Source organism: Nicotiana tomentosiformis, chromosome 1 (genome assembly GCF_000390325.3).
Source record: "Nicotiana tomentosiformis chromosome 1, ASM39032v3, whole genome shotgun sequence".
Lineage (NCBI taxonomy): Eukaryota > Viridiplantae > Streptophyta > Magnoliopsida > Solanales > Solanaceae > Nicotiana > Nicotiana tomentosiformis.
The window spans coordinates 98,424,521-98,451,507 of record NC_090812.1 but is presented as its reverse complement, the minus strand read 5'-3'; the positions used below and the strand labels follow the sequence as shown (position 1 = coordinate 98,451,507).

At 33.9% G+C, this 26,987-nt stretch overlaps 2 protein-coding genes and 1 long non-coding RNA gene across 5 annotated transcripts; 1 reads left to right on the top strand and 2 right to left on the bottom strand.

The window, feature by feature from the left end:
* The first annotated feature begins 15,234 nt into the window (after positions 1–15,234).
* LOC104085026 (classical arabinogalactan protein 26-like) lies at positions 15,235–15,681 on the top strand. Its single transcript, XM_009588987.4, has one exon. It carries the CDS (start codon positions 15,235–15,237, stop codon positions 15,679–15,681), a length of 447 nt encoding a protein of 148 aa, XP_009587282.1.
* A 364-nt stretch (positions 15,682–16,045) lies between these two features.
* On the bottom strand, positions 16,046–18,971 carry LOC104085027 (protein NETWORKED 3A-like). Of its 3 annotated transcripts, none has more exons than XM_009588988.4 (3): positions 18,841–18,971; positions 18,511–18,622; positions 16,046–16,962 (listed from the first exon to the last, which is right to left on the bottom strand). In XM_009588988.4, the coding sequence occupies exons 2-3, from the start codon at positions 18,614–18,616 to the stop codon at positions 16,289–16,291; spliced, it is 780 nt and encodes a 259-aa protein (XP_009587283.1). In that variant the 5' UTR covers positions 18,617–18,622; positions 18,841–18,971; the 3' UTR covers positions 16,046–16,288. The 3 variants fall into 3 exon arrangements, with proteins under 3 accessions (XP_009587283.1, XP_009587284.1, XP_018622477.1); XM_009588989.4 differs by having other exon boundaries at positions 18,511–18,619; positions 18,841–18,958; XM_018766961.3 differs by having other exon boundaries at positions 18,511–18,635; positions 18,841–18,953.
* Positions 18,972–22,012: 3,041 nt separating this feature from the next.
* LOC104085029 (uncharacterized) lies at positions 22,013–25,325 on the bottom strand. Its single transcript, XR_683743.4, has 4 exons — positions 24,949–25,325; positions 24,609–24,704; positions 23,306–23,346; positions 22,013–22,247 (listed from the first exon to the last, which is right to left on the bottom strand). It is a non-coding gene; the product is annotated as an uncharacterized lncRNA (long non-coding RNA).
* Positions 25,326–26,987: the final 1,662 nt, after the last annotated feature.

Below are 26,987 nucleotides of genomic sequence, written 5' to 3'. Positions count from 1 at the left end.
CCTCACAAGATCACTCCAAAGAAAGGGTTCACATAAGTGCTTCCCAACACTAACTCTCATACAAAACACTCTTAATAAAGGAGGAAAGAAAAAAATAAGAAATGAAGACAAGTCTTGTTGGTGTGTTTTCAAATGAGTAGAGAGTCCTCATTATATAGGAAAACAAGAAAGAAATGCTTGGCCAGCAATTGCCACATCCTCTCAAAATACAAGGCTATTTATTTGGCCAACAAGGCCTTAAATAAAAGGCTTCAAATGTGCCAACAAAGCTCACAAATGAAAAGCCTAAAAATAAGGCCACCTTTTACAAATCTCTACCTTGGCCTAATTTTGGCTGATATAGTAAATTTTCTCCACCTTCTCCGCAAAAGCCCCATTGGGCCTATGTCAAAATTTAATACCATCAAAATCAGACAAGTTGTCTGATACCGAAACTGTAGTAGGGCCTATAACAGTGGATCCCAATAAAGTATACAACGAACCAGATCTTTATGCTTTCATGATCACAAGAGCACCTTGAAATTTTTTTTTTTTTGAACTCCACCATCACAAGTGAATTTGTACCCAAGGGATTCTAAAGTGCCCAAAGAGATGAGATTTTTCTTTAAGTCAGGAACATATCTAACATCGGTGAGAATTCTCACCACACCATCGTGCATTTTGATCTGAATTGTACCTTTGCCAATAACGTTACAAGTAACATTGTTATCCAGTTGGACAACTCCACCTGCAACTGAATCATATGTAGAAAACAAGTCCCTGCTAGGACACATATGATATGAACAACCGGAATCTAAAATTCACTCATTGTCTAATCTGAAACTAGTTTTAGTTGCTAAAAATATAGTTCCCTCAATCTCATCAGTTGCTACACTAGATTCGGCGGTGTCAGTATTTTTGTGTTCATTTTTTCTTTCTTTATGCTTTTCTTTATTTTTCGGTTTATAGCATTCAGAGATAATGTGACATTTCTTATGACAATAGCGACACTTTAAATTATTGTATCTGGATATGGAGTCGTATTTGCCCCTAACAAACAAGCCAACTTCTGCTTGAGTTCTACTAGCTTCCCCAGTAATATCATTATCTATCTGTTCTTTTGATTTTAAGATAGATTTAATATCCTTATAAGAGATATTATCTTTTGCATAAAATATAGTATCTCTTATATGCTTAAAAGATGGGGTAGAGAACAAAGCAGTAACACAACTTGATCCTCATCTTTAATTTCAGCATCTATATTACTCAAATCCATAAAAATGAAATCAAAGGTGTCAAGATGAGAGAGAATAGAGGTACCTTTACCCATACGAATTGTATAAAGCTTTTGCTTCAGGTAAAGCCTATTTTCCATCGTCCTCTTCATATATAAGGTTTTCAATTTCTCCAACATGCCTTTGGCTATGGTTTCTACAGAAACTTCAAGTAAAACCTCATTTGAGAGATTTAAAATGATACCTGCTTTTGCCTTTTTGTCTATGACGGCAAACTCCTCATCCGTCATTTTATCCGACCTCTTCTCTTTTCCTTGCAACGCCAAATCTAAGCCATCCTGAATTAGGATAGCCTTAATTTTTAATTGCCACATTCCGAAATTTGCACTTCGATCAAATTTCTCAGCATAAGTCTTTGTTAAAGTAATATTGGCTACTGAAACAAATCCGGTTAGATCCGGCTCTGATACCAATTTGTTAGGATCGTGAACCCGGGTAGTGCGGAATTTAGCCAAACAACGGTATAATTACAATAACAAAGACAATGGAAGTTGATAATAACGGCAATTAAAGCATATAAAGAAGACACAAATTTAATGTGGTTCGGTCAAAGTGACCTACGTGCAAAAGCGGAGATGAGCAATTTCACTATACCAACAAGAGTACAAAATTAGAGTAAACACTCTAATTAATCTCAAATACCATAAGAGAATAACCTCACAAGATCACTCCAAAGAAAGGGTTCACACAAGTGCTTCCCAACACTAACTCTCATACAAAACACTCTTAATAAAGGAGGAAAGGAAGAAATAAAAAATGAAAACAAATCTTGTTGGTGTCTTTTCAAATGAGTAGAGAGTCCTCATTATATAAGAAAACAAGAAAGAAATGTTTGGCTAACAATTGGCCACATCCTCTCAAAATACAAGGTCATTTATTTGGCCAACAAGGCCTTAAATAAAAGGCTCCAAATGTGCCAACAAAGCTCACAAATAAAAAATCTAAACATAAGGCCACCTTTTACAAATACTAAATCAAGGACAAGAAGGAACATTGGTGTGGATGAGTTCAATTAACCAATTAACAACTAAGACCCACTGGGTTCAATAGTTTAATTAGCATTATCTTTTTAAGTTATTTTTCTCTTTTGCCCAATTAGAAAAATACGTGTCGGTGTTTAACCAAATTCTCATTTAGGATTGCATAAAACTAATTAATAATAATAATTAATTATTATTATTATTATTATTATTATTATTATTATTATTAGATAAGACTGAATCATGCAACAGTGATTCCTTAAAAAAGTCTTTGCAAATAAATGGATACAAAAAATCAAAATTACAAAAGGTTGAACTTGTTTTAATTGTGACATGACAGATTAAATTGATAATACATGTGAGTTATATGTATGATTAATTAAAGGAACTAGTTTCACTATCAACTGGGGTAGGGTTTTTTAACTGCAAAAGAAGTAGCGCGCGCAACTCTTTTGCAGAACATGGTGATGGACCATGCATGAAAGCAGAGGATGAGTTAGGATTTGAAACCTATAGAAACGGGATTCTATTTTAAGTTATTAAGTTCTAAATAAATGATTTATATATATTTTTTTTAAAATAAATACATGATTTGAACCAAAATTATTGAGTTCGACAGAATCAAAATGATGCACTAGCTCCGCCCCTGCATGGAGGCGTGTTTATTAACTGTAACTTAAAAAGGCAGTTGTTGAGTATCTTGTTTTCTGGTAGTGATGGAAAGCTATTTCTCAAGTTCTTTCTCTCCATCCAGTCAGCACTGATGATGATTATAATTAAGAACTTTACAATTCAACCTTATTGTTCGATCGAATTGTAACATTTTGATCACGTCATTGCACGTTAATTGGTTGGTTCTAATCAACTCTCATTATCATATATGATTTGTTAAAATCAACGGCAGTTTAATGATGATTTTGGCTGATATCGTTTGTCTAGGATGGCGGTTTTGTCAAGGCACAATTTAAAGTTGTACACTTTGACATTTAGCAGCAATGCATTATGCAATGATCAGTGACCATCACTCGGCCAATACTATTACAGGGGATTTAAAGTTTATGAATTTAAAATTTTAGCCCTTTTAAGTGTTTAACCAAAGAATTAGATTCTCATTCAAAGTCTATTTTTTAGAAGTACTCGAATTACTGATAATCAAGAAATTAAATATTCTTTCAGAAATAAGAAAAGAAATTAGAATAAGAAATGACAAAGTAATCAATAGAAAGCACAAGAAAGTAATTATATTCTAATAATAATCAGAACGTGTCCCTACAAATGACATTTCTTTCCCTTATATAGAGGTCTTCAAGTACAACATCTTTTCCCTTTTATGACCGAGTCATTATGAGCATTAATGACATTAATGAAACGTTATAATTGGTAATCGTAACTGTTCGTGAAGATTCTGTAATGTTTGTAATTATCCATGCTCATTAATTGAAGATCCATGAATCTACCCTTTTTACTGTCTTAGTTTATTCCACCGGTGCCTCTTCATATAACTTAAAGAGACTCGAACAACTGTTTCTTTTCACCTCGTGGGTGAATTGTTCGTATCTGCTGCGACTCGTGTCTCTTTTAGTGCTCGTCTCCAGCTGTCGCTTTTCTAGTAATCCACGTGCCTTGCCATGTCAACCACATAATTAACTCCACGTGTAATATTTATTTTTACCAATACATTAAGTTAATTGCCTAATTCTAAATTAATAATATATGTGTATTAAATAAATTTCTTAATTAAAATATAGACAGAATTTGAATAAAAGTTACTGATCTACTGAGATTATAACTTAAACTCTACTCTGCCGCTACCAATATATGCATAGTCCCAATCATTTTACATTACATAATGTTTTGCCGAATTTAACTTTTATACCATAGACAATATTGACAAATTACTGTAAGTAACAGGTCATAGCTAATAAGTGGAATTAATAACTTAGAAACCATGTCAACCAACTCGATGTAAGGTTAAATTACACAAGTTGTATAAAACTTTAACGCAATCAATGTATATAATTAAGTTAAATCCATTTACCATATCTCATTTTCATTATAGTATGGTACGTTTGTTATAAGATAACCGAATTTCATCATGCATTTACTAAGATATATATGCTTGACGCTTGTCGTAATATAAGTAGCTGTTGTGATTTATCAGACTTAAATCTTTGTTGTGGAGTTGATAAATTATACGCCCTTTGGTTAAATTATAAGAACTTACTTCAATATTGACTCTATCTCTTGGCCATATCTATATAAAACTATGTCGGATATTTTCTAAAACATAATAAGTAACCAGATCTAAACGAACCAGGAATAGATCGTTGGGAAGCAATTCTCAGCCTCTGTAAAGTCCATCTTGTTGCAATAGAAATGAACAAAAATAAATAAGTTTTGAAAGAAAAACGATTTATGGATGAAATTTATCGACAAATGTATTCAATTATTAGAAAGAAAAAAGTCAAATTCGAATTAGCATCAACTAGGAATGAGGCAAAGAAGTCCTACAAAGCTTGTTTCGTGGAGTAACAATTTGTGCTGCTTTCAATTAAACGAAAAGGAACAATCAATTCTTGTTAATCTAATTTATTTTCTACACCTAACACTCAGACGTTCATAATTAGTAGACCCACAAATTATTTTATGTACTATAAAATGAGGAACAGTAAGAAAAAATGTAGGGGTCAGAATATGATGCTGTCATAAAGTGAAAACAATTGATCGGAAAATACTACGTAGCTAGCTAGTACGTGGTCAGATATGCTTCACAAAAGGTTGGCGCATCACATCAATGGCTCACTCTTTAAAGCTGGAAGTCAATTCCTGAATCCCTAAACTTAATCATTAGAGAAGTATTCTGCGTCTGATTTAGTAATGCAAAAACATGAATATTAATGGGAGATATATATCATGTTTTGTTGGGCTACAAATTAGTATGAAGCTTTTTAAATTGCTTGCTAAACCTAAGTGGGCTGTTAAATAAAAATGTCATTGGACTGTCCTGGACCTTGCCATTAGGGCGAAGTGCATGTAAAAATAGCACGGGCTAGCCAGTTCGGTAATTGAAAAATAACCAATATTTGTAAAGTCATTGAAAAATAGCCATTATTTTGCCGCAACACGAAAAGTTCCAGCATAATATACTGGAGATTGGTGCACATGTGTATGAACTTCCACTATATTATGCTGGAACTCCAGCACACGAAAAGTTCCAGCATAATATACTGGAGATTGGAGCACATGTGTATGAACTTGCAGCATATTATGTTGGACTAGTATATTATGCTGGAAGTTCACATATAAAAAATTCGAACTCCAGTATATTATGCTGTAATATTTTTCGGATTTTGAACAGTATTTTCGTTCAGATTTATCTTTACATGAAAAGTGGCTAAATTTCAATTACTTTTGAAACTGTAACTATTTTTCAATTACCACTTGTAAATCTGACTATTTTGTAATTTCACCCGAAGTGCACTAGTAGCCACTTTTAAGGCTGCTATTCAAAATATATTCACAATTTATAAGGTATTTAATGATTGGCCAATTCACCCAAACTTAAGACTAAGTATCCTGAATTATTATATCCTAAATTTTTGAGCTGCTAATTTAAAATTCATAACTAAGTGTCCTGCATTTCTGAAGTGTTAATTTAAATTCTGGATATAAAATTCTTTTTGGACATAATATTCGAACTTTAAGACACGATGTCCTAAGGCTTGAAACTTGTGGTTTAAACTTCAGAACATCGTGTCCTGAAGTTTTAGCAAATTGGCTAATCTTTAAATATATTATAAAATATTAATATATTTTAAACAACATGCCTAAAAGTGACTATCTGATATCATTTTCACATTATACTAGAAATGACGCTGGATGGATCTTTTTTAAACCATTGTTTATATTTTGACCCCATGAAGAAAAAATTTAAGAATAAAAGACCCATGTTAAAATTTTAAAGCACGCTCATCAGAATTTTAAAGCACCAAAAATTATGACGATCATTAAAATTTTTAGTCGATCCGTTAAGATCTGTGGCAAAATCCTAACGATCATCCTAATTGCTGAAATTATGCTCAGCGTGCTTTAAAATTCCGGCAATCCGGGAAAATCTTACCCAGCATGTTTTAAAATTCTGTCATGGGGCTAACTTCTGTGACTGGGGTTAAAAGATCAATGATGGGACAAAATTGTTTTTTTTTTGGGTCATTTACCAAAGTAAGTAACTAACGGGAGATATCATGTTATTGTTGGGCTGCAAATTCCTGAGGCCATCTAAAGCTTTCCTTACTAGATGCCTAGAGAATAGTCTAGTTTTCAAGAGGTCAAAATTTGAAGTATAGTACTACTGAGTTATTTCAATAATAAGTTAAAACTAGAAAATTTTAACTCATATAGTAAAGATATACACCCTATTTATTATAAACTAAAATTATTTTAAAATATTATTTTCTATAGCTACCTTTTATATTTTATACCAAAATAAGTATTTTATAGTATTTACTATCATTGAGGCATGAAATAAGGCATGAAATACGCTATTTATGTTTTTCCTCTCTCTTAAACAGCTGGACGTACCTATTTTTAAGAGATTGTCGTTACTGTATTCATGAATACATGGCGAATACATGTGAATACATGCACTTACAGCTGTATTCATGAATACTACAGCGCGAATACATGTGAATACATGCGCGTACAGCTGGACTGCCCTGATTTTAGGCGCTTTTTGTTGTTGTATTCATGAATACATGGTGCAAATACATGTGAATACATGAGCGTACAGCTGGACTGCCCTGATTTTAGGCGCTTTTTACTGTTGTATTCATGAATACAGCAGTGCGAATACATGTGAATACATGCGTGTATAGCTGGACTGCCATAATTTTAGGCGCTTTTTACTGTTGTATTCATGAATACATGGCGCGAATACATGTGAATACATGCGCGTACAGTTGGACTACCCTGATTTTAGGCGCTTTTTGCTGCTGTATTCATAAATACAGTAACGCGAATACATGTGAATACACTATCGTAATAACTGAATAGTAGCTATAGGAAGTAATTATGTATATGGTAGTTATAGAAAGTTAATAGTCACTAAGCAATAGTGGTTTCTGAAAATTCTTTTTAAAACTATCCAATTTGGGTTTCTCTAACCTTATATATTAGGGATAAACTATTTAGGAAAAAAGATAGTCGGATGCTAGAGTGCAATTTGATCTAAATCTTGAATATCCAAAGTATAATTGGTCGATCAGGCTTAAGCCAGTGGCAAAACATTATGTACAACCATAGGCTACAATAATTAGTGATGAGACTGGATTTAATATATATGAAAACCTATCCAATTTCGGTCATCTGAAATATACGATCTTTAGGGTATTTAAGTAACAATCCCGTAGTATAACTCTGTTCTAGGGTACCTAAGCCTTTTAAAGGACAGTGCTCTTCCGAATTGAAATGAAAATTTTGGATATACGTGGTACGCATACCAAGGACTCTGTCTTAACATGGACCAAACACGGCAGAAGAATCCTATGTATTATGGAAGGAATACCAAATTGTTGAGTTTAAAAATGGGTTCCTATATTGATTTAACTAGATGCTGAATGTCACTGCGTCCACTACTAATTTGTGTCAATTGTTATTTGGCTTAAGAAGTCTTCCCAACTTCAAAAGCAGAGAGATCAATGTGCAGATTTCGTTTCCCAAGTATCTTAGGGATCCAGAGAAATGTGCCTAACTTTGTTGAATTGTGTAATCACATTTAAAAGTTTAAATTATTATCAAGGGCACGTTTTTATTTATTAATTAAGTCATCGACATACTTCTTTAAATATCGTTGTGAAAATTTTTGTTGACAATGGTGGCAGTAAAACATCAACTGAAGAACTCTACCTATTCTAATATCATGTTAATTATTTGAACATTATTTTTATTTATTTATTGAAGGCTTTGTTATTATTCTGTATTGCTATAATAAACAATTAAACTTTCTAAAAAAATAAAACAGAAAGTTAGTAATACTTGTTTAACGAAATAGATTCTGGAAAATAAGAATACAGTATACGAATAAATCGAGCCCACTGAATACACAGTGTGTCCTTAAGGAAATTATTCCCCTCAAGTACCCGAGGTGCTGGAATATATCCTCCCAGGATAGAACGATTTAACTCACCAGTGTATATGTACCAAAACTCTGATGAACTGTGAACCACTCAATGGTCGTAAAACACACTGGAAAATATTGTGCAGAAGAAGAAGAAGAAGAAGAAGAAGAAGAAGCTCAGAAAATTTCGTAAGGAAAGATTCTGGGATTCAAACTCTATTTATAGAGTTGATGGCAATGTTTCTGAAAAGGTTTGAAAAGGGGTGTTTGAAATATTGCGGGAAAAATATATTTAAAATAATCTAGGAAAGAAAACAGACCTGACCGAATCGGGTCGTGGGTTATTCCGGATTAAATTTTTTCGTTAATTATTTAATTAATTAATTAAATAATTGAAAGAAATTTTGTCCAAAAAGATTAATCAATCAATCGATCTTTGACCAAATCCGAAGCCGAAGCCGAAGCCGAAGCCGAAGCCGAATCCGAAGCCGAAGCCGAAGCCGAAGCCGAAGCCGTAGCCGTAGCCTAGCCGTAGCTGAAGCCGAAGCCGAAGCCGAGCGAGCGACGAGGACGACGGTGCGAGGCTTGCCTTTTTCTTAACTCTTTAAGAGCTAGAAGAAGAGCAATTATATATATACCCATCAAAAGCTTTTTCTTCCTCCGATATGGGACAATGTCCCTTTCCCAAGGGAAACTCAAATATTTTATTTTCCCTCCATTTTTCATTCACCCTCTTTAAGCTACACAAGCTTAAAATTCCAACATTCCCCCACATGAATGGGGAATGGCTATAAAATAAAGGAATGCACGGACGCGTGTGTGTTTTACATGCAAGAATTAATTGCATCTGGATAAGTAGGTTTCCCTTTAAACTTTTCGTAGTGAACTTATATCGGATATACTCGGTCAATCGGTATATTTGATATCTTTGAACCGTCGAGCTTTGTTATATATCTAGACAACATAAGTCATATAATCAATCCTTAACCATCTATGGTTCTCACGGTTGTGTTCGTTTCAGCCATGAACACCGCCTGGTTTCTTGAGTGCTTAGAGAATGGGTCTTTACTTTCATTCCCCTTGAAGCGGCTTACACTACACACTCACATAGGTGATTTCTAAACGTGTAATCCTATAGACACACTATCTGGTCATATCCTGCCAGACTTAGCAAATCATTAAAAAACCTTTAAGCTTTGTTGACTCATCAAAAAGCCTTAATGCTTTACCTCGATTTCTGAACATTGTCTTCATCACGAGAATGGGTTGAGTTATTTGACAAATGTTGAACTGTCATTCATAACTTTGTTTGATCTCTTTGAACCTAGCTCGTGGGATCTCCAGTCTACTAGGTAGAGTTACCGTCTATGATGACTTGTCCTAGACCTTAACCTCATTCTCTTTGATGATCTTTTAACTGCCTCTCTAGATAGGCCTTTTGTAAGTGGATCCGACACGTTATCTCTTGACTTTATGTAGTCAATTGTGATAACACCACTAGAGAGTAGTTGTCTAACGGTATTGTGTCTCCATCGTATATGACAAGATTTTTCGTTATACATAACGCTCCATGCCCTGCCTATTGACGCTTGACTATCACAATGTATACAAATAGGTGCCAAAGTTTTGGGCCAAAATAAAATATCTTCCAAGAAATTTCGGAGCCATTCAGCTTCTTCACCGGCCTTATCTAAAGCTATGAATTCAGATTCCATTGTAGAACGGGCGATGCACGTTTGTTTGGATGATTTCCAAGACACTGCTCCACCCCCAATTGTGAAAACATATCCACTCGTGGATTTAACTTCAGATGATCCAGTGATCCAATTTGCATCACTATATCCCTCGATCACGGAGGGATATTTGTTATAATGCAAAGCGTAATTTTGGGTATGTTTGAGATACCCCAAAACTCGTTTCATTGCCATCCAATGTATGTGATTGGGATTACTTGTAAACCGACTCAATTTACTAATAGCACATGCTATATCTGGTCGTGTACAATTCATGATATACATCAAACTTTCCAATACTCTTGCATAATCCAATTGTGAGTCACTTTCACCTTCATTCTTTTGAAGTGCATAACTCACGTCAATTGGAGTCTTGCCAATTTTGAAATCCAAATACTTGAACTTGTCAAGTACCTTTTCAATATAGTGAGACTGTGATAATGCTAGACCTTGTGGAGTCTTGTGAATTCTGATTCCTAAGATCACATCAGCAACTTCTAAATCTTTCATATCGAATTTGCTAGCCAACATGCGCTTAGTAGAATTTATATCTGCCATGTTTTTGCTCATTATCAACATGTCATCAACATATAAACAAACAATGACTTCATGACCTGGAGTATTTTTAATGTAAACACATTTGTCGCACTCGTTGATTTTAAACCCACTTGCCAACATTGTTTGGTCAAATTTGGCATGCCATTGTTTGGGTGCTTGTTTAAGTCTATAAAGTGACTTAACAAGTTTGCACACTTTCTTTTCTTTACCAGTTACCACAAAACCCTCAGGTTGTTCCATGTAAATCTCTTCCTCTAATTCTCCATTTAAGAAAGTTGTTTTAACATCCATTTGATGGATTTCAAGACCATACACGGCCGCTATTGCCACTAACACCCTAATAGATGTTATCCTCGTTACTGGCGAGTAAGTGTCAAAGTAATCAAGGCCTTCCTTTTGTCTATAACCTTTGACAACAAGTCTTGCTTTATATTTGTCAATAGTGCCATCAGCTTTTACTTTCCATTTAAAGATCCATTTCGAACCTAAAGGCTTATTTCCTGGAGGAAGATCTACCAATTCCCATGTATGGTTATCCAAAATTGATTGAATCTCACTATTGACTGCCTCTTTCCAAAATACTGAATCAGAAGATGACATAGCTGCTTTAAAAGTTTGAGGCTCATTTTCAAGCAAGAATGTCACAAAATCTGGTCCAAAGGAAGTAGATGTTCTTTGACGTTTGCTACGCCTTGGATCTTCTATACTTGGAGAATTTTCCTTTGGTTCTTCCCGAGGTCGTTTAGGTCTTTTACTTAACGACTCACATTTAGTTTTATACGGATAGATGCTTTCAAAGAATTCAGCACTATCTGATTCCATTACCGTATTAATGTGAATTTCGGGATTATCAGATTTATGAACCAAAAACCGACATGCTTTACTGTTTGTAGCATATCCAATGAAAACGCAATCAACAGTTTTTGATCCGATTTTAACCCTTTTAGGTAAAGGAACTTGTACCTTTGCTAGACACCCCCACACTTTGAAATATTTCAAGTTGGGTTTTCTTCCTTTCCATTTTTCATATGGAATAGATTGCGTTTTGTTGTGGGGTACTCTGTTGAGTATTCGGTTAGCTGTAAGGATATCTTCGCCCCACAAACTCTGCGGTAATCCGGAACTTATTAATAAAGAATTCATCATTTTCTTTAATGTCTGATTTTTCCTTTCCGCAATTCCATTGGATTGAGGTGTGTAAGGTGCAGTAGTTTGATGGATAATTCCATATTCCGAACATATTTCTGCAAATGGAAATTCATATTCTCCACCCCTATCACTTCTAATCATTTTGATCTTTTTATTCAATTGATTCTCCACTTCATTCTTGTATTGCTTAAATGCTTCAATTGCTTCATCCTTACTATTAAGCAAATAAACATAACAATATCGAGTGCAGTCGTCAATAAAAGTAATAAAATACTTTTTTCTACCTCGAGATGGTGTCAACTTCATATCACAAATGTCAGTATGAATTAAGTCTAAAGGATTTGAATTCCTTTCAATAGACTTATAAGGATATTTTACAAACTTAGACTCAACACATATTTGACATTTTAATTTATTACACTCGAATTTAGGCAACACTTCTAAATTAATTAACTTCCGCAAGGTTTTGTAATTGACATGTCCTAAACGAATATGCCATAAATCATTTGACTCCAATAAATAAGAAGAAGCTGCAATTTTATTCATACTGTCAAAAACCATTACATTTAGTTTGAAGAGGCCCTCTGTGAGGTAGCCCTTTCCAACATACATTTCATTCTTGTTTACAACAACTTTATCAGAAATAAATACACATTTGAATCCGTTCTTAACAAGCAAAGAAGTAGAAACTAAATTCTTCCTAATAGTAGGAACATGAAGAACGTTGTTGAGCGTTAACACCTTGCCGGAAGTCATCTTCAGGAATATTTTTCCATAACCTTCAATCTTGGCTGTTGCAGTATTTCCCATGGAAAGCTCTTCTTCGGGACCAGCAGTAGAGTAAGTCGCAAATGCTTCCTTGACAGCACAAACATGTCGAGTGGCTCCAGAGTCAATCCACCACTCCTTCGGATTTTCAACTAGGTTGCATTCCGAAAGCATTGAACACCGATCATCAATGTCATAATTCTTCTCCACTATGTTGGCCTGTCCCTTCTTCTTATACTTTTTCGGGAGACGACAATCAGGGGCTTTGTGACCGATTTTTCTACAATTGTAGCAGCTGCCCTTGAATTTCTTTTTGTTCTACTCCTTAGTCTGTCCAGAAGACCTCTTTCTCTTCTTACTTTTTGGAGCAGTCTCCTCAACGATATTAGCTCCCATGATCGTTGAATTTTCACGAGACTTCTTCTCGGCTGTTTTGTTGTCTTCCTCAATCTTGAGACGAATCACAAGATCTTCCAACTTCATTTCTTTGCGCTTAAGATAGTTCTCGAAATCTCTCCACGAAGGAGGCAATTTTTCAATCATTGTAGCCACTTGAAATGCTTCATTCACGACCATACCTTCAGCAATAAGGTCATGAAAAATAAGTTGAAGCTCCTGAACTTGGGTTCCAACAGTTTTACTGTCTATCATTTTATAGTCTAGAAACTTGGCAACCACGAACTTCTTCAAGCATGCATCTTCAGTCTTGTACTTCTTCTCAAGTGCGTCCCATAATTCTTTCGAAGTATTCATCGCATTGTACACATTGTACAAGTCATCCTCTAAAGCGCTTAAGATATATCATTTGCAAAGAAAATCTGCCTGCTTCCACGCCTCAACAATCATAAATTCCTCGTTGTCCGTCATGTCCGCAGCAGGCACTGGAGGTTCTTCACTAGTGAATTTCTGCATACCAAGTGTGGTAAGCCAGAAGAACACCCTTTGCTGCCATCCTTTGAAGTTGGCTCCGGAAAATTTCCCCGATTTCTCTGCCGGTGGAACAGCAGTCCGGCTTGACGAGGCTATCGTCGTTGCCGCAATAGTCACAGAAGAATTTCCGTTATCAATTGCCAAATCTCACTGTAAATAATAGAAGAGTTCAATTAATGGCAAAATCAGAACAGTACACAATACTGTTATTAACAACAAAAAAAACAGTATGTATAAAACTGAAGTTTTTATATACTGTTTTACAGAAAAATGATGAAATTTTTATGTTCTTCAAATCGTCTTACGAATTTCAATACTCTGATGAAGTTTTTATATCTTCAAATCAGAATAGTAAAATTCAGAAGGAGTAGAAAACCACATAGGTTTTAATCTCCACAAACAAAATACAGAATATAAAAAAAATATAATTTCCTTAAGATTGTTATTATTCTGTATTGCTATAAAAAATAATTAAACTTTCTGAAAAAATAAAACAGAAAGTTAGTAATACTTGTTTAACGAAATAGATTCTGGAAAACAAGAAAACAGTATAGGAATAAATCGAGCCCACTGAATACACAGTGTGTCCTTAAGGAAATTATTCCCCTCAAGTATCCGAGGTGCTGGAATACATCCTCCCAGGATAGAACGATTTAACTCACCAGTGTATAGGTACCAAAACTCTGATGAACTGCGAACCACTCAATGGTCGTAAAACACACTGGAAAATATTGTGCAGAAGAAGAAGAAGAAGAAGCTCAGAAAATTTCGTAAGGAAAGATTCTGGGATTCAAACTCTATTTATAGAGTTCATGGCTGCGGGTCATGGGTTATTCCGGATTGAACTTTTTCGTTAATTATTTAACGAAAGGAATTTTGTCCAAAAAGATTAATCAATCAATCGTTGACCAAATTTAAAGCCGAGCGAGCGACGACGACGCGAGGCTTGCCTTTTTCTTAACTCTTTAAGAGCTGGAAGAAGAGCAATTATATATATACCCATCAAAAGTCTTTTCTTCCTCCGATATGAGACAATATCCCTTTCTCAAGGGAAACTCAAATATTTCATTTTTCCTCCATTTCTCATTCACCCTCTTTAAGTTACACAAGCTTAAAATCTCAACATGCTTGAATGATGTGAACATCTCACCTAATCGGTTAAAAGAGAGCACAAATATACCCGGTTGAAACCACTCCCAGCCGGATGCAAGCTGACAATTTACAATAAATATCACGGAAACATCTGCATGAGCAAGCACAAAATGAGCATTTTCGGCTAGTTTGGAGTTTAGGAGTTCTCTATAGGAATGCAAATGCTGAACTTCACCCCTCTAGACTAAAGTATAGTATAGACTATGGAGTTCAAATTCTCAGTAGGAACTAAAATCATTGAAATAGATGGAGGTGGGGAATTAATGGGAGGAGGGGTTCACATGTCAGAAACAAGAATTTCACGGACGAAGAAATGGGTGGAAAAAGCCACAAGAAAAGGACACAAGCAACCTATTCAACCTCATGTGTTCCCTTACAAAAATCCACTCACCAATCTTGTCCCTTTTATAACACCACATGCGAACCTGTCTCCTCAGTCCAGATTCCCAACTATTTTGTGCCACCTATCATTCCCATCTTTCTTCTTTTTTGATAATAATCCTTCAATCATAATACCAACTTCCTCAAATATTCCTTCATTCCAAAATTGTTAGCATTCATTTCCCTCGTCATTAATGGCTTCCACTTCCATTTCTACTAGGCTATTCTTGATTTGGGTTGTTATTTTCTTGGCCTGCCAAAATACTTTTCTCTCACTGGCCTTGAACAGAGCATCTTTGTTAAATATACCAGCTTCTACTATTTCAGCTGCACCTGCATTGTTACCAAATCCACCTTTATCTTCACCTCCACTACCTGCTCTTTCTCCTGATATAAGTCCTCTTTTTCCTTCACCAGGTGGCTCTGAGCTTGCTCCTACTGATTCTGCACTGCCCTTAATTCCTTCTAGCCCCAGCCCTCCCAATCCAGATGCTATGATTGCTCCTGGACCTACATTTTTTCCGTTTTCGCCTTCTGAGTCTTTGCCAGTTGCTTCTGCAGTTCCTCTGTTGTCATCTCTGTGTACAATGCTGGTACTTGGTCTAATCTCATTCTGGTTTACGCAGCTCCACGGTGTGTGAAGGTTCGAGTATGTTTGTCCATTGTTGGTTGTGTCTTTTAAGGTACAATTGATAGAGTTTAACAGTTTTCTCTTCTATTATGTACTATACTCTTTCTCATCTTCTTTCAGTAGTGTATAATTTTGTTAGGCTTCATTTCTGAGGTGTATTACATTTTCATTAAACAAATTAATTGAGATTTCACATGTCTTGTGTCAAACTAGAAGGGAATAAACATGATTTTGTTTGGTTTGTCTCAAGATTTGCATTCTGGTTCTTTCTTTGGATGGGTATATTATGTAGTTTATTAAGGACATACATAGCTGATGTGATTTGCTAACTATATGTTATGGTTATTAATGAAAACTTTGCAGTATCCAAGAAATGAATGAAAAACTGTACTTAATACTTTATATATTACGATACTACAACAAATTGTTCTTACCATAATAACATCAAGAATGACTTAGGAGTACTAGAATAGCAAATGTAATAAGAGTACTTCAAAATCCTACATACATTAACTATATCACTGCTTCTAGACAACAACAAGAGTATAAAGAATGAAGCAATTGTACAAACAACAAAACTACAGTATCATTCAATTCGCAGCCTCTGACTAAGTAGATCAATTGAAGAGCCTCTTCCAAAACCCCTCTTGTTTTGATGTCTTGAGCTCAATACAAAGACTTTCCTTCTTTGGAGATGCCTTAGCAACACTCTTTCTCAGCATAACATTTTCCTCCCTCAGCAAATCCACAGCTAAACTGAGTTGTCTGATGACCTCTCTTTTCTCTTCATCTTTCTGCATTAGAAGCTCCTGCTGCACTTTGCTCTCTTCTTTCAGCCTCTCAATTTCTTCCTTCAGCTTCAGTACTTCATCATTGTTGACGCAAAAGCCACTTGATACCTCCACTGTTTCCTTCCCTGGTCGGGGAGTCTGTATTTCTTCTTCTTCTAAGTCAGGATCCTCGACCTCAGACATATCATCGGATAACTCAGACTCAGGATCAAAGGTTTCTGAATAACTGTCATAGGATTTTTCCGTGGAGCTCCTCATCAATTTCTCTTGAGGATACTTGGTGAAAGACAACGGAGACATCCACGGTGTTAAAAGGCGAGTACCAGATTCACACTTGATTTGATCATACTTCTCAGCCAACAACCGATGGGCCCTGTAGAATTCCTCAACCATGTTAATGAGCTGCGGTCGCTTCTTGTAATACATCTCTGCTCTTTGGGCGAAGGAATCAGCATCTTGTTCAACTATCCTCAGCATGGCCTCTGTCTTCTCATCTAGTTCTGCAACAATATCCAATTTCAACAAGCTATATAAAGCAGGTCCAGAGACCTTGCTAGCCCAGGATACTTAACAATCATCAACTTTAATTAAACAATTAAAAGAGAGAAAGAGGTTTATACATAACACTGAGGTAGGGCCAAAAGTTGACTCACTTTCAACATGCTATGATGAAGAAAATTAACGTCCAAAAGCAAGAAAAGATACTAACTTCTAAGTAAAAAAAATTACTCACAAGTCACAACTGCTCCAAAAGTGGTGTACATTTTGTCCAACTGGACTATTAATTGGTCCACCTTATAATTTGGTAATCAATTGATGATTAGAGATTAAAAAAAAAGGATAACCAAAACCACGTTAGAAGCTTTTGCATCTGCTTTAAAGTTTTCATTCCATTAATTGAACCACAATTGAGGGACACGAGGCATATATATAAAAAGTCATAAAGCCAGGCTACAATTACAATGTAAAAAATATGCATAGTAGACTGTTTAAATACACTAGGAGAAAATACGGAGAAGATTGCCTGTCTATCTGGACCAGATTCAAGGACTAGTAGACAATAATTACCAAGTAGGACTAGAATTACACACTATTTGGATGAGCAAATGTTCACTACCCTAGCAAAAAGAACCAAGAACGCGGGCCCCTTAATAACTGAGGGTTCTTGTTCACTCGAGCAAATGCTGTATACCGCTATAGTCGCCAAGATTTTTATCATCTTAGCTCAGGTATTCAGTATGTCATAGATCCATCCAGGAGCGAATGTACAGGATAAGGTATTTGTTTAGCAGAACCAAGTAGTTTTGACCCAAATTGTGTACGTATTAAGAAATTTACTAAATATGTACAAATATTATACATTGAACCCAATAACTCAAATAATCAGCTGGTTCAATGGCATCTCGGACCCATAAAAGTACAAATCATGGATCCGACTCTGAATCCATCCAGTACAAACTACTATTACCACTGCGAACGTACTATTGGAGTTTGAACATGGGTTTTCAGGAAACTTAAAGAAAAGGAAAGACTGTATTGTCCGGTTCCTCTTCACTCGACATGGTTTTAAAAGGTCCTAGAGTTAACAACAGAGCCAATGTGCACCATTTCAAACAAGTCTAGCTATATACCGTGACTGAGTAAGAAAACTAGCCGCTGTGTTTCCAAACATATCAGCTAACAAGTTGAAGAATTCTGTGTAACAAAATTAAAGTGCCCAAAAACCAATCAAACTGAAGCAATATGAAAAAAAAGGTCACAACTTTTCTCTTCTTTGTTGAAAATAAACACAAAAAGATACTCTATATCGTAGACAATTAATTTTTAAACCTTCCAACAAGCACAAAATGATCAAAGTAGCAGGCAAAACACATTTAACTGAAAACCCCTGTTGAAAATTCAAAGCTTTTTGAAAAGGTCTCTAACGGTCATTTATTCACTTAAACAAGAACAAACATAAAAATTGGAAGCTGTTCACCAAAGTCTATAAAAAATTTGAACTCTAGTGCTACACATAGAAAAGAGGAAGAAAAAGAGTAATTTCTGACCGGCCAGAGTTGAGTGAAGCCACGGCGAACGATTTGGAGTGCTCTTCTTCTGAATGTCAAACCACCACCACTGTGACAATAGCTTATCCTTTCCCTCCACCACCATTTTCTTCTAATAAAAATTACTATAAATTAAGCACAATATTTAAGCTAGTAAAAAAAAAAGAGAAAATATATAGATGCGCCACAAAACATTCAGTAACTGAAAAAGCTCACCTGAAATTTAAAAACATTTAAGACTCATTACTATATTTAAAGTGGTAGTACATTATATACACTGATTTTAAATTATAGATCAGCTTTTTTGTATTATTGGAGAATGCAACTCACCTGAAAAATTAATCTTCAAACAATCCGAAGTTTGAACAAAAACGGCGACGAAAACTCTGAAACTCCCTCCCTCACTCTCTCTCTCTCTCTCTCTTCTCTTTCCCCACTGCTTTGAACAGAGGAGAAAATTTAAATGCCATAACTCAACGGCCTCGGTTTTTGTACTTTGTTTTATCCTCGTCCAGTCGGAGTTTGCCACGTGTTACTCGGGTATCCATTCCCAGTTAATGGGCCACGTGGGCCCGGGTTTGTAGTAAAGGTTTGTACTTACTTTATCACTGGGAGTGGGGGAGCGTCCGATATAGAAAAGGAAAAAGTATAATATACAACGGTCGAAAATTGTAATCAGCGGTGTGTGAAATCCTATTAATTTTTTTCCATATATTATACTTTAATATAATGATCTAGTGGGAAATATTTTCAATTTTCAATTAAAAATCTTATGTAAGCATCACAAACATGTTCACTACCGGGACCCACCTCAAATACAAACAGTAACTTGAATTGCATGTGATTCTCTTATATTAGAAGCAACATTTAAGCTTCTTGTGCTGCCTGTGTGGCAAATGCAGATGCAGGGTTATTATTGTCTTTTCAACTTTATTTCAAATGTAACTGTTTACAAAACATGGGCCCCATTAGACTTTGCAGTGCACACATATTACATAGTAATAATAGATAATAGAAGTGGGCCTCACCTAAACTTTTCTCATTTCACTTTTCATTTACATTTGCAACCTGTTAGCCGATTTAGAAATAGAAGTAGTTTTAATATTTTTTTTTATAAAAAATATCCTTAATAAAACATAATATATATATATATATATACCAAAATAACCGTTAAACTTAATACTAAGGATATTAATGTATAAATATTTTTTATTATTTTTAGAATAACTTTTTAATATATAGTGACTTTAGGGATGAATGTTTTTATATTTGTTGAATGATTTTTAATATATTTAACTTATATTAAAAGAATTAAGTATTTTTAAATTTTATTTTCATATTTTACTTAAATAAAATAAAAATAATAATTATTGTCTGTAATAACAAATTTTTAAGATTATTTATTTACTTATAATATTAACTATTAAGTAAATCTATTCATGTCTTTATTCCTAATTTGATACTTAAAAGCACTTTCTGAAAAGTTGGGCCAAACGCAAATTATTGTTCAAAAGTGCTTTTCAGAGTGATTAGCCAAACACAAACTGTTTCTCTCCAAAAGTATTTTTTTCAAAAACACTTTTGAAAAAAAAATATTTCTCAAAATAAGTTAGATTTCTCCAACTTGGCCAAACAGGCTATTACTCCATCCATTTTTATTTATTAGTATTTAACTAGCATTTTTTGTTTAAAATGATAAATTAACAACACAAAATCAAACTCGCTACCCATTATAAGTAATTATTTAGTAATCAAATCTACCACTCCTTGCGTTTAAAAAAGAATGTACTTATTTTCTTTTTAGTCGGTTTGAAAAGGATAATCTTTTTCTAAATTTGAAAAATATAATTTTAAGCTCCCATTGTATCCTTAATAAGATAATTTGTAGTTAGACAATTATTTATAATTACTTTAGATCATAAATTTTAAAATTTTCTTTTTTTTTTCCTTAAACTCTGCACCCAAACAAATAAGTTCAATTCAAAAAAAGCAAATAAAGAGGTAATATACTATAGCTAACCAGTTTTACGTAATAATATAAATAAAAAATTATTAAAATAATTTAATAAATTTAATGTATAATAATAAGGTAATATACACTGCTAAATAGCTTTACGTAGGTAATAATTTAGACAAAAAATTTTAAAATGATCTAATGAATCTAATGTAGAACAAAAATATAAAAATATTTTGTTACCAGTCCGGCAATTTAAAGATACTAAGACTGATAAAGTACAAATAACATATAATATAGTGATCATTTTAAGAAGAAGAAAAAAAGTAAATCAAGAACTCTTTAAGAATATATTTTTTTCTAAATATCTTATTTCTTATAGTATCTATTTTGTTTGAAATTTAGAGGATGAAAAATTAATCATCATTTGGCGCTCTTTGTTAGTTGGTTTGCTATTTATTTATAAAAGATCAACAAATCTATTTAGTCTATATGTTGAAATCATCATATTTGTTGCAATCAATACATATAATGCTTAAAACCTAAAACTACTTAGAAAGATCAAACATTAAACCAAAATGCTTCAAAATACGTATCACTCTTAGTTAATAAGTTAATGATTTAAAAAACCTCATAAACTATATATCACCTCTTTTGAATATCATATTAAACTATTCCATGGCTAAAATATACTCTCCAAAGATACTAAAACTTTTACCAAGCGACACTACACATGTTAATAAAAAAAATTACATGTCATTAAATGTGAGTAAAAAAAAAATTAATGTTAATACCAGTTTTATTTAAAAATCAAGGTAAAAAGAGGGGATAATCATTTCTTCTCCAATTCGACGAGAGTCATTATTTCTAATCCTCGACAAACATTGATGTTCATCCTGATAAAGATGTAAATTTTCAAATATCTTAAAGGAAATCAAGAAAAGTGTGTTCAAGAAGGTCTCTTGATAAAATTAGAGCATTTATGCGAGAAGAAATCGGATGAATTTCAAACTACATCCAAGATTTTTTCTAGAAAGTGAGTAAAGAGAAATAAGGAGGATAAAACAGAAGCCTAATTACAAAAAAAAATTGAAGAGAAGGAAAATGAAATAATAAAATAAATTTATCATCTAGAAAGAAAAAAAGACTGAAAAGATCCACTACTAGAAAATAGACCTATAGCAATGCCTGAAAAACCATTGTCACAACAAGCAAAACCGTTACAATAGACCTATTGGAACGGTTATGGGACCGTCGCATCAGATCGCGTGCCAATAGGTCTATTGCAACGGTTTCTCGTGACGGTTCTAAGATCGTTGCCATAAGCATGTCTTTTGCAACGGTTACAAAATGTTGCCATAGGCGGATTGGAACGGTTGTCTTGTCAAATAGAACGGTTCAAACACGTTGCAATATTGTTTTATGTACTGATTGTTGAAGCTATTGCAACAATTATTATGAGCTAGTGCAACGGTCACCACAAGCTATTGCAACGGTTTGGTGGTTTTATACCACATTTATTTACCTATATAATAAATTATGTAAATCTCAAAAGGAAACTGCTCATCAATATATAAAATTATATCTAAAATATCCAACTAGTATTATCTATATATAAAAGCTAAATATACAATGTCGTTAGGCAATTCAAGAGTTAATACATAAGTTGACAAAAGTTTCTAAAATAAAAGATTCTAGAACATCTAAAAGTCTAACAACAATCAACCAATACTCTTGAGTAAGATCTTCACAACTTTCATCTATCCTTGTTCATTTGCTTCACCTATAAAACCATTAAAAAAATCAATCTTTGTCAGATTTGGAATTACATGAATTAATTAAAAAAAGTCAAAAAATAAAGTAAGCTGAAAGCTAAGATATAAAATAGTGAGGTCCTAGATAAGCGTTGCTATTGTGGAATAGGGAATAGTTTAAGTACTCAACCAAGCATTATTTTTTATGCAACAAAAGAATTCATTATGCAAATTGTGCTCAAGTTTTCTTCTCTAATTGTTACTTGAAATGATGGAAAGAGGTATAAAACTACCAAAGCATAAGTAATATAACATAGAATGATTTGCTACAACAAGATGATGGTGAATTTCTACACGCACAGAAGGCCATATAATTTGACAGCTTTTTCTAACATATGGTCCATCATCCAATTGACCAGTCCAACCCAGAAATATTTAAACTGCTATATTGATAAATGGAGCTAAGTTCAAAGTTTTTCACCTGAAAAAGTACTAACAAGAAGCTCAATTTCTCAATATAATTTATTATTCACTTGGAAGCATAATCGTCTAAATGTTGAAGTACATACTACTAACAATCCAAACTGAAATTTTGACATAGTTGAATGCCCAGTCAAAAGAAAGGTAAAGATAAAATTAGAAACTAAAAACTATAGTTGTGACATCAAGAAATAGATTGCAAAAAGAACTGTCAGATTCAGCACAACAAGAATAAAGGATTATGCAAAAACATTATGATTCAAAAGCGTGTTAACTGCATTGTACGTCCTCATCACAAGTACCAACTATGATAAAGAAGAATCTCAAGGAATTTAGGCAAAGTCCAAACAGAGATGAACTTTGTATTATCTTAGATTGGAAGAAAACTTGTGGTAGTACAAGGAGCGTAGCAATATGACCAAACACATCAAGATGTCAAAGAAAGATAATAATTTAGCTAATTTTACCACTTTCATAGTTGATGTTTGAAGGCTTAACAGTCACCTTCAATAATGATCACTACCTCAGTCTTAATTTCAAGCTCGCGTAAGTGGAAAAAGAAATGTAAAGGAATAAAAGGGTAAGAAGATTAAGAAAATGGGTATACCTTCAAGAAGGCCATAGTCGGAGATAAAGCCAATTGCAAACCTAACAAAATGAAAATATAACAATTGAATTAGCAATTGCTACTGGCAGCCAACGGAGTTACAGGCAAATGAAAATATTATAAGTAAATTACATCACGGTGAAAGCTATTCAACTTTATATCTTAGTTAAGAAAAGATTTGGAGAAAGGGAACTTTTTCGACAACTATTTCACTTCCCTGCATCCACAAATGCACTCACAGATCTAAGAGGTTGCTATTAAGATCGAAACCACAGTTTTAAGATGTTCACTCCACAAATTCCAAAAAAATGGTTTAAGATCGAAATCACTTCAAGGTACGCAATCTTCAAATTCTATTAAATCATAACAATTAAACATAAATTAAGAAATTGACAAACAAGATCAAATTGTCGTTTTCGCTTTCAGAAAATATATTTTGTTCTTCACAATAAAAATAGATGAAGAGGGACCTCCAGTAGTTAAATATTTTCTATTCTTCTACAGGTTAAAACAGCAATCTCCAATTACATTGGGAAAACAATCTCCAGAAATAATATATAGTTCTTCATAATACAAATAGTTTGTGCCTCAATCCCACAAAAGTGCATTACATAAACTATGTCTAACACTTGGCCGATGAAATCATGAAACCATGGCTAAATTGGTCAACCAGTTGCAATAACTTACTTCCATCCATTCAGATTGTTACAAGATACTAGCATTGGTATTAGTTCTTTATCAAGTAACATGTCATTAAAACACATGTTACGATAGGTCTAAACCTTGGAGCATAGACAACACAAAGGTACAAACAAATGAAAATAAAGAAGTATTGAATATTGAACAATACCAAAGTATTACAACGAACAAAAGCATTAGATATGTTTTTAAAGTTTCGTTTCTTGAACTTTTCTAGTCACAACAGATTGACACCATGTAATCAATATTAGAAATATATTGAAGGAAAGAGTCAAAAATATGATTACAGTTTGATTATTATTCACTAAGCATTACAAGGTATACAATCTTCAAGTGTGTGTGTGTGTATATATATATATATATATATACTCTCAAGCTAATACATGATATTTAAACAGAAAAACTTTAAACTTTAATGCTTAAGCGAGAGGAACTAAAGAAAAAAAATGTTTCAACAACTATTAGATCAAAGTAACACATTTATAGACATACAAAGTCCTCATATGAATATTATAAAACAGAAGATGGCCACTACCAAAAGATAATTAGTTGTTTTCATAGTATCAAAATTCAAACTATTTTTGGAGTGCAGACCAAATTGTACCTGCTCAAGCATAGATATAGCAGCCCTAGTAAACCACCAAAGGTGAGAGGCAAAGCAAAACCTAAGCTGGGACTTGTAATTGGGCAAAACTTATAACTATAAACAACACAGAAAACATAATCAGTGCATCCTTCTTACAAACAACTATAAAGATATAAACGAAAATTAGATAGAAATATTAAATATTCTATTTTCTTTAAAAAAATCAAGAGCAAAGGGAAGGAACTATAATATAAGATACCTCAAGAGATCCCCAATTTAAATTCAAAGCTTCAATTGAAAGAAAATAATGGACTCAGCAAGAAATTAATAAGCTAAAAAAGATGATTAAGGAAGAAACCTTAAAAATTTATAACTTCCTCTTGTTCTCCCTCAGCCACCGATTTCTAGCGAAGAAACCTCAAATAGATCTACCGACGACGATTTCGCGGGATGAATTGATGGCTTTAGGATAGATTGCATGAGTCTGACAGTAAGTGTGGTGAAATTATTGAAGTTGGGCGGCCATCGCTGTTGGTTTTGATGGTGGCAGACAGTTCTCAAGTGGTGGGGTTGGTCGAGGAAACTAGTGTCACGATTGTAAGGAGGGCGGCGTTTATGGAGGAGAGTTTTTGGGGCTGTGACGAGGGCGTGGAAGTGGTGGAACTATGGCGGAGAAGAGGGAGAGGTTGTGGTAGTGAGAAATGAATTGTGGTGTCTCGGTAAAAGTAAAGGTTATGGCAGGTTTAGCGAAGAGGGGGAGGGGGAGGTATTTACTGAACTAATAATCTGTTCCAATAAAAGAATAAGTAACCTAACCGCTGCCACAGATCTCTTTATTGCAACAGTTACAAAAGTCGTTGCAAAGAGTCACTCTACGGCAACGGTTGTGACACTACTTCATTGCTAGTGTGGTGATAGCAGAACCTTATGCAACCGTTGCAGTACACAGTCTATAGTAACGGCTGCACAACCGTTGCAGAAAAAAGTGTTGCCATAGGCCCTATTTTCAGTAGTGAGATATTTGGGAAAAAATACACAATATATTCACTCTAAAAAATAATAGTCGCCAACTGTTTATATTCTGTATATTGAGGTATAATATATATATTTTATATATAATTAGTTATTTTTTTGTGTATTTCATTAGAAAATATAATTATTTTTGGACGACCGGCCAAATGTGTAACTTGCCTAACATATTTTGACAATAATTAGAATGTAAGGATAACTGCATTGAAAAAACCTTTACATTCTTTATAATTCGCTTAACTTTTATATTTAAAATAATACTACTGTTTATATTATGGTTATTGATGGCTGTTTGTATGTTGAGTTGCTATTACAAAATGTTTGTCTAATTCAAAGCATAACTAGAAGAAAGAGAGTTGGCATATGCAACAGAAAAGTTACGACACTGGGTAACCTACAGATATCACATTTACACAAAATTACGTAAAAGGACACTCTAAAAGAAGATCATTTAATTACAAGAAATGATGCAATCTTCATAACTTGTAATAACTGAGAGAAATAAAGTCAAATACCCTAGAAATGAGAATGCATGAGAATGTGGCATTCATATTTTCAGGTCTTACAAAACGTTTAATAACAAATTAAAATCGCAAAATTTAATTATAATGTCTATATTAAACCAACAATTTAAAACAAATACAGATAGAAACAAATAGAAACTCAAGGATTACGTAGGTACTATTTAGAAAAGTACCTAGGACCACTCAATTTTTTCTTTTTCTTTAATTAGTGTGAGATCCAATCTAACTGTTCTATTTTGCTAATTGAAATTCAAGTAAATACAGCGTTTAGCAAATTTTAAATGTAATAAGTTTTACTTAATGTGTAATATTTTTGATAGATCATACAGATAGGGCTTGTCAACTTTATTCTTTATCTAACACTGCAATCAATTGACTGAAGGGAAATACCATTAACTGCAGCGTTAGATAATGGTTTGTGTTCCCCGGAACTTTAGGAGTCAAGAACCAAAGTATGATTTTTTTGGACTCAAACGACAAAAATAAGTGGAAAAAAATTGACGACCATTTTATATATAGCACAATTATTCATCGCGCTATACCTTAACGGCACGTTTGTCCATTAAGGTATAGCGCGGTGAATACTTGCGCTATATTTGAACTTTTCTGCCCCACCAATAATTCATCGGCACTTTACTGACCCACCATTAATTTATATGGGTATAGCGCATGCAGTATATGCACTACATATATAGCGCCTATTATGCATGCGCTATACCTCAATTATTGTACCCCCGGACTGGGTTTTTTCTTATTTAAGGAGTTTCACAATTTGGCAAAAATCCATTCAGGATCCTTCAAGTCTTCCAAAATATTTGTTCGTTAAGTTATTTTGCATTTTGTC